This window comes from Alligator mississippiensis, chromosome 5 (genome assembly GCF_030867095.1).
Source record: "Alligator mississippiensis isolate rAllMis1 chromosome 5, rAllMis1, whole genome shotgun sequence".
In the NCBI taxonomy this organism is placed as follows: domain Eukaryota; kingdom Metazoa; phylum Chordata; order Crocodylia; family Alligatoridae; genus Alligator; species Alligator mississippiensis.
This window is the reverse complement of record NC_081828.1, coordinates 4416734-4425433: the sequence shown is the minus strand read 5'-3', so window position 1 is coordinate 4425433 and position 8700 is coordinate 4416734. Positions and strand designations below refer to the sequence as shown.

General features: G+C 44.8%; 1 protein-coding gene across 1 annotated transcript in view; it reads right to left on the bottom strand.

The window, feature by feature from the left end:
• Positions 1-306: 306 nt before the first annotated feature.
• Positions 307-8700, bottom strand: part of LOC102558229 (cytochrome P450 4B1) — a 28853-nt gene continuing 20459 nt past the window's right edge. Inside the window, exons 10-12 of the mRNA XM_006259485.4 lie at positions 8314-8378; positions 5775-5857; positions 307-1481 (exon numbers count right to left, since the gene is read on the bottom strand). Of these exons, the coding sequence (XP_006259547.1) occupies positions 1313-1481; positions 5775-5857; positions 8314-8378 (317 nt within the window). The 3' untranslated portion in view covers positions 307-1312. The remainder of the gene's footprint in view (positions 1482-5774; positions 5858-8313; positions 8379-8700) is intronic.

Sequence of the window (8700 nt, the reverse complement as noted above, 5' to 3'; positions counted from 1 at the left end):
TCCCCTACCCTGGGGGTCTTCAAGAGGAGGTTAGATGAGTATCTAGCTGGGGTCATCTAGACCCAGCACTCTTTCCTGCTTATGCAGGGGGTCGGACTCGATGATTTATTGAGGTCCCTTCTGACCCTAACATCTATGAATCTATGAATCTATGAACCTTACGTTGCAAAACAATTATAGTTATGCTAATTTACTCTAACTGAGGATCTGCCAGGGTGACTTGAAGTTTATGTGTATGTATCTTCTCTAGCATTTCTGCTACACTTAGCCATAAGCTTAAATGAAAAAAAACAAGGCTACTTTAACTAAGTTAGTCATTATTTTAATTAGCCCAGAAGATCACCAAAGGCAGTGCCCTGTGGGTTGACCAAAGGTCAACAGCCCAACTGTAATCAAGGCTTTTAAAAAATTGTAATAGAGGGACAGAGAGAGATGTTGAGCTGTTCTCGAAGGCCTCACATAAGAAATACAGTGTAAGCAGGGCTTTGAAAGAGAAGGAAGCACGGGCCAGGCATTGCAAAAGGCCTGGAGCACGGAAGAAGGGTGCAGTAGGGTGATGAGGGGAAAGGCACAGGAAGGACAGGAGGAGCCCATGAAAATGGAGATGTGAGGAAAGAGAGCGTTGCAAGATGAGAAAGTGTCTGGGATATGAGAGGCTGAAACCTGCAGTTCAATCCTGTGCCCACTGCAGTCAACAGGACATGTGGGGCACTGGAGTGAACGCCTGGTGCAGAAAACCAGAGGAAGGGTCAGTGTTGGGAGAAGGGTACAATTCCTATGCAGAGTAGAAGTATGTGGTGTAATAAGATCCAATCCTCCTATCAAACCAACAAGGTATGACACATGGGCCCTTCCACTGGTGGCAGAAGGGAAGTTGATGTCCTTGGGCCAAGATGCTGCAGGAGACACGTTAATGTGCATTAGTCTAATTTAACACATATTACGGGTGCATGTCTACATGTGTACACCCTTAATATACATTAAAAATGGTGAAATTAGGCTGATTGTGCCTAAATTTGATACTTGCAAATGCATTAACGCACATGTAGATGCAACCTGGCACTAACTTTAGTGTTGGGTCTGCCCAGCCACTAGGGGCACATGGCAGGGCTGCAGGGACTTGGCACTAATTTCAGTGCCAAGCCTCTGCATGTGTAGACACCTGCAAAAAATCACTTAATACACATTAGCTTAATCCACATTAAATTTAGTTGTGTTTAAATGCATGTGTAGATGCTCCCTCTTAGTCCTATAAACTGATAATCCCTTTGGTTCGATCCCTGCCTTCGTTGAAGTCAGTGCTGTTTCAGCATCACAGGACTTTCTTCAAGTACAGGTGAATCCCATTCTTGGAACGAAGGGTGATCCGAGGTACTTTAATGGGAGGATTTTCTGGATCTGGTGAGAATTCATAGCGCTGCAGGGTCAGGGCCAGCACTACTTTCAGCTCGTTCATGGCAAACTGCTGCCCAATGCAGTTCCTGGGAAGAGAGAGAGAGAGATGCATGATGAGGATTCAGAATCTCTCCTGGCACCAATTGTATGTATTGGGAAACTTGCCTTCTTCAAGAGTTCCCCCTGCTTTATAGCCTGAGAAAAGCCCTTGATTGCACTTTGCTTTGATACTCTGTCAAACACAATTACCATGCTACCAAATGGTTCCAGTGAAGGAGACTCATGCACTGCCTGTGTGAAGATATCGAAACCATTTCCAGAATTAATCCACCTTCTCTAGCTCACGTGTGCCCTCCTAAGCCACTCGAGAAAGTTCCAGTCTCCAGCAATTTTTTTTTTATCCCTCTGTCCCATTTCTGATCAGCGTTTGGCTTCTCACCCTGCAACTAAATTTAATTTGCATTAAGCGAATGTGCATGATGTGATTTTTTGCAGGCGTCTACACGTACAGGGACTTGGCATTAAAGTTAGCGCCAAGTTCCTGCATCCCTGCCATGTGCCCCTAGTGGCTGGGCAGACCTGGCAATAAAGTTAGTGCCAGGTTGCCTCTACACACGCGTTAATGCGCTTTGACTAATCACATCTAAATTTAATACCTGCATTTGCAGGTGTCAAGTTTAGGCACGATTTGTCTAATTTTGCCATTTTTAATGTGCATTAAGGGCACACGTGTTGACGTGCACCCATTATGTTCATTAAATGAGGCTAATGTGCATTAACGTGTCTCATGTAGATGCACCCATTCTGCACCCTTATCTTCACAGGTGATTTCTGAGTGCTAGACAAACCCTTTTGCTAATTTTTTTTTTCCTCAAACTGATTAGAGAATGAGGATGATTTCCTTGCATCTCATCAGTCGGTGCCCTCTTCTAGGACCATCAGATTATGCCTCCTGACATAGTATAGCTCAGAAACTAAGGGGTTGATGCTGTGATTCGTGAGTGAGGTTCTTTAAACTGTGACATTTCCTTTGGCCATTAAAATGTACGTATCTCTACATTTATGCAATCTAAGCATGTCATATATAGTGGTTAAAATGAAAGGAGTTCTCTTCATATTGCAAATGTTAAGTGTCACTCCATTCAAGGCATTGGAGCAGTGACATTGATTCTTTGCCATAAGGTTTATTAAGTAGCTTTGGTACCTCTGTAAGGCTTGAAGCTGCTGGCAATATGCCACCTGAGAAAGCAAGGTGTCTACTTCATCCACAACCTGGAGAGAGACGCTTGGCCAGCCTGGTTTGTATGCTTACGACTCCATAGCCGCATCGATACGAGATGCTTGCTGCGCAGGAGCTCGTTACTACTGTGCAGGAGCTCATTAGTATTGCACAGTAGTGTTGCAAGGCATGAACCATGACATGGTGCTACTGCACAATACTAATGAGCTACTACGCAATCGGCATCACCCAGAAGCCATGCGGGGATGCTACTGCGTAGTAACATCGGTTTCTGTGCAGTCATTTAGTACTTGGTTATGCAAGTACTAAATGACAGTGCAGTAACAACTGTGCAGGCTATGTCTCATGTAGATGTGGCCCATGGCATTATTATTTCTTTTTTCTTTTTTTTTGGAAGCATAAACTCAAATCCTTCCTGTCTTAGACCAGCACCTGTATGGATGCTCTTATTCCAGAGTAAGAGTGTCGCCTTCTGGTATGGCATATTCCTTTGGGACTGGTTTAAGAATAAGGGTGTTTAAAATGGAATTATATCAATGTAACTATAGTGGTATAGTATAAGGTATAGATACAGGACACACATACACCTTGATCTCAGCATAAATGTGAAGCAGACACGTGATGTACAGCCCCGTAATGTAGAAAGTGACTCCACTTTGGAATAAAGCTATTCTTTGGATACTTAAGACTAACGATAAATTAATAGTATGTGCCCACAGTGCTAGTGGGTTTTGTCCTGGAGCAGCTGTTTGATCAATGCAAACGGGTTACTAGCTCCTCTGTCCCACCTAGTGGTGAGGGGATGAATTGCAGGGAGCTACCTCCAGAGCGAGTGATCTGTCCACTCTATAACTCACACTGGTTTGCACATGAATACAAGTACCATCAGTGGAAACGTGGCGTGTGTTTGCACCCTTATTGCTGGTAAGTCTCCCCAGGTAGACATTAGATCAGCTTTCCTCTTCAGTTTCAGGAACAAAAGAGAAATAACTTCATTCTCCTAGCAAGCCAGACCTCCTGTGTTTGGGTGGTGCTCATTCTGGTTGTCCAGGCCTGCCCCTTTCTGATTCACATTGATTTTTGTGGTCAACCTGAGAGAGAGCTAGAGTCTTTAAAGGTATGTCTGGCACTTGCAAGGAAAAGCCATGCACTCACTCCACAGTGGCTAGTTCCCAAACTGGAAGTTGTGTCAATGCTGAGTATGGTACTGCTTTGGGCTGCGGGGATGTGCCCTAAAACTACTATCTCTGGCAGCATTTCATAGAATCATGGGGTTATAGAAAGTTAAGGTGGGAAGGGACCGCAAGAGGTCACATCTAGTCCAACCCCTTCCTCCAAGCAGGACCAGCCCCAACTACATCATCCCAGCCAAGGCTTTGTCTACCTGGGTCTTAAAAACTTGCAAGGATGAAGAGTTCACAACCTGTCTGGGTAGCCTGTACCAGTGTTTTACCACCTTCCTGGTGAAGAAGTTTTTCCTAATATCCAACCTCAACTTCCCTTGTTTCTACTGGAGCCCATTGCTCCTTTTTCTGTCATCTGCCCCCACTGACAACAGCCCAGCTCCATCCTCTTCAGGGAGGTGAAGGCTGCTATTAAATCCCCCTCAGTCTTCTCTTCTCCAGACTAAATCAGCCCAGCTCCCTCAGCCTCTCCTCACAAGTCGTGTCCCCCAGCCCCACAACCATTTTCATTGTCCTCCGCTGGACTCTCTCCAATGTTCCCTTGATCTGCTGGCAACGCTCCTACCAATGCAACCCAGGATGTCGTTCGCCTTCTTGGCAACATGGGCACACTGCTGGATCATATTCAGCTGATTATCCCCTGTCACCCCCGGGTCCTTTTCTCCAACTCTGCTGCTTAACCAATCAGTCCCCAACCTGTACCTGTGCATGGGATTGTTATATCTTAAGTGCAGGACTTTGCACTTGTCTTTATTGAACCTCATGAGATTTCTTTTGGTCTATTCCTCCAATTTGCCAAGGTTTCATAGTTTCATAGCAGCTAGGGTCAGGAGGGACCTGAACAGATCATCTAGCCTGACCCCTGTCACAGGCAGGAATGAATGCTGGGTTCACAAGACCCCAGACGGGTGATCGTCCAACCTCCTCTTGAATATGCCCAAGGTAGGGGCAAGGATCACTTCCCTGGGAAGTTGGTTCCAGGTTTTGGCCACCCTAACTGTAAAATATTGCCTTCTGATCTCCAACCTAAACCTATTCTCCATCAGCTTATGACCATTGTTCCTCGTTACCCCAGGTGGTGCTGGGGAGAAAAGAGCTCTGCCTATTTGCTGTTGAAGGTCTCTCTGAATCCTAGCCCTACCCTCCAGCATATCTACTACTCCCCACAGCTTGTGGTCAGCTGCAAACTTGCTGGACGTGCATTTCTCAACACTTAAATGGCAGCACATATGGTTACTATTAGAAAGAGCCTCCATCCTCTTCCTCTTGGCTCTTCTCATCAGCTAGACCTATAGGATTCATAGAGCAAAGATGAAGGAGAGATGGGGCAGTAGTTAAAGAGCTGGAGGGTCTTTTTTAAGATGGGAGAGACCACAGTATAAGGGGAAAAGGCAGAGTTGTCAGAGGTGAAGGAGAACAGTGAGCGATGGATGAGAGGAGACGGGATGATGGGATGGGATCACTGAAACAAGTTTAGAGGAGGAGGAGGTTAGAGCATACAAACTTCTGCACCGGAGACAGAGCAGACTCCATATAAGACCCAAAGCAAATCATTTAAATTCCTTGTGCCTTAGTTCCCCATCTCTACAATGAGGATAAGATTTTCTTCCTCTTTTGCCTACTGAGATTATAAGTGCTCGGGTGCTTCTTGCTATGTGTTTGTACACTGTTTTAGGGCAGCAGCACCATGAGCCCAGTTTGGGGGCTTCTGGGTCCTACCTTTAATTCACTGTTAATATCAAATGAATAGGAACTGTTAAGATTGTAAAATCCTTGCTCCACCCCCCACTCCCTTTGCCCTGCCCTTGAATTTCTGGCCCCTCCAGAAGCCCCCACGGGCTGCACCCAGCCATATCTTTGACACCCCTGTTCTAATTGTATGTAGTTATATTCAGGGAAAAGGGATTTTATGGGAATTTTTTTCTTCTTTCTTAATTTTATAAGGTTAACTTTACCTTGATCCAGCAGCGAAAGGCAGAAAGGCATAAGGATGTCTACTGGAGATGTTCTCCGAAGAAAACCTTGACGGATCAAACACCTAGAATGAAAGGGTTCATAATAAGAAAAACCAGAACCTAGTGGTCATTGACATTACAGAGCGACTGGCCAGGACTTTCAGACCGGACTAGTCATTTTGGCTCCCTTAAATTTTTGCATCTGAGACAACTGACGGGATTTCAGTGGATGCGGGCTGAAGTTAAACAAATCGAAACTAGACAAAAGGCACCGATTTTTAATAGTGATGGTAATTTAACTCTTGGAAAAACTGACCTAGGGGGGAGTCAAGGTTGGGTGTTTGAAATCAAGATTGCTTTCCTTTTGAAAATCACAAAATCATAGAAAAAGAGGGTGGGAAGGGAGCTCAGGAGTCATATCTAGTCCAACCCCCTGCTCCAAGCAGGACCAGCCCCAACTACATCATCCCAGACAGGGCTTTGTCTACCCTGGTCTTCAACGCCTCTAAGGTTTGGCACAGCCCAAAAAGAATGACTGAAGTAACACTGGAATAGCTTGGCAGGTTTTCTAATATATTATGCAGGAGGTCACACTATATGATGAAAACGGTCCTTTCTGGTCTAAAGGTCTATGTCTGTTTTGGGGAGGACCCGAATACCCCCCAAGTGACCCTAACATGGTTCTGAAATGGAAAATTATGATCAAAAAAGAAAGGGCGGGGAGGAGGGGGGGGGAATTCAACAGTATTTCTCCGAATGAATATACTGACTTTCACACACCTCTAAATGGAAGAATCGTGATGTCCGACTGCACCACCGCTCAACCAATGTACTAGGGCAGATCAACTAGCAGACACTGGCATTGCTCCAATGGCTTCATAGAAGTGCAAGACTTTACTGCAGTTGAGGACTGACCCAACATTATGCTCTTTATCAAACCATCTCTTACCAGGAACCCATGTTGTTAGGGTGATGTAGCTGTGATGACCTAGGATATATTCAAGAGACAGGGACTTTTTTAGGAGTGACCTCTTTTATTGGACTAAGCGTCTAATTGAGATAGGGATACCCTGTGTCCAAGAGCTTGCCTGAGAACTCTCCAAATGATACAGTTGGTCCAATAAAAGTGATCACCTCCAAATATCCAGGCCTCTGTTTGCATTGCTAGGGCCAGAATAACTAAATGGCGCTGCTAGACGTTCTTGTATATGTGGGGTTTTTGTCACGTGAGACCTGTCCACGCTCTTTGAAGGACACTGCATCGTTGCTAGGTTTGTGGCTTGTTTTTTTGCAGCAGGAGGCTGTCACAAGAAGGAAGAAAGTTTGCTCTATGTCTTAATATATTTGTTAGGGTCAGTTAACTGAGCAAATTTTCCCCTAGGTCTATACTGGTGTTCCTGGAAGCGGGGGGTTGCCTGAGTGCTGTGACTGCTTCAACCCTCTTTAAAAGTCAGGTCTTTATAAGGTGTTTCCGGCAGGTTACTCCCAAACTTGAAAGCACTCAAAATCAGTAGCCACTTCTGAAAATCTAAGCCATTTCTTGATTTGGCACCTGCCTTTAATCTTCTTCCTTTGTAAATTATAGCCCCATATTTGCATCGATGGATTTTACAGCTAAGCCACTGATCTCAGACATCAACATAGTGTCATGATTAGGAGACTTTTCCAGAAAGCTTTGCTTGCCTGCGAGTTCAAACTGGTTTATGGCACAAAATAAAGCAGTTAAAGAAGCTTGGCTCTATTAGTATCTGGTGGTGTTTTCTTCATTAAACTCAAGTGCGTCATCCCTTAACGGACATGCCCCTACAGCATATCCCAATAATAACGTCTTGCACATCACTGGAACATTTTATCTGAGGATGCAAGGCAAACAAGCCCTTGAATGTCTTTCAAGATAAGTAAGGTAATAGTATCTCATGAGGTCCTATTATATTTGGATGAGCTGAAAATACACCAAGACGGCCTCCATTTTTCAAGTCGGGCATCTCCTGTTTTAGACGGCATAGAGCTCTAGTATTATTTATATTGTTATTAGGAGGGTCTCACAGAAGAGACTACAGATAACTATTATCGCTATTTAAACGGAGCATAGGCTTTTTCCTACAGTACCTAATCATCACAGAGAAGGTAGATAAGAGCTCTGAAATCCCTTTGTTGCTTTCAATGCCATGTCTTTCATCACTAGCCAAGAGATTATTTCAAAGCTCATTGAAATCAGTCGAAAAATACCCACTGATTTCAATCAGGCCTTGGATGTCCTGACTTGTCCATGGGAGACAGCCAGAGGTTGATGCAGCCACGATTCAAGTGTCCTAGGCCTGAGGTGTTCTTGTGTAATAGAGCATGGGTCCCCCTTCGGTGCACCCTTCCAAGCCATGGAAGGCCAACATGGAAAAGTCACGGGACTACGGACGTCTGTAAGTAAAGGCTTCTATTCAGCCACTGAAGGTGCTCACTTAGCTCTGGGAATATTCAGGAAGGGTTTTGCAATTCACTGCTTGCAAATCAGAGATGAGTGTAAGGGTAAAAGAAACCGTACCAGTGGATCTTTCCATACGCTGGGATTTCTGTGAATGAGATAAATGCTTATTGCTACCAAAATGCCTGCAAAGCAAACAAAGAGGAGATAAGTTCACCCATGCAGGAATTGATGATCTTCTGTACTCTGCCTTATATAGGGAGTCTGTCTAGAAACACAGGCCTTAAAGTCTATGGATGAAATTGTCTGTGGATGAAAAGTCTACGGATGAATCGGTTGCTGAAGTCAAAAGAAGTTCTGCCACTGACTTCAGTGGGAACCAGCATTACACCGAGCTGCTCCCGGTCTCTTGCTTTACAACCTGCACTCCACCCCTGTCCTGGCCCTAGACGCTCAACGGAGCTGCTGCTTCACTCCAGGTTTTTAGTTCAGTCTGTTCACTACTAC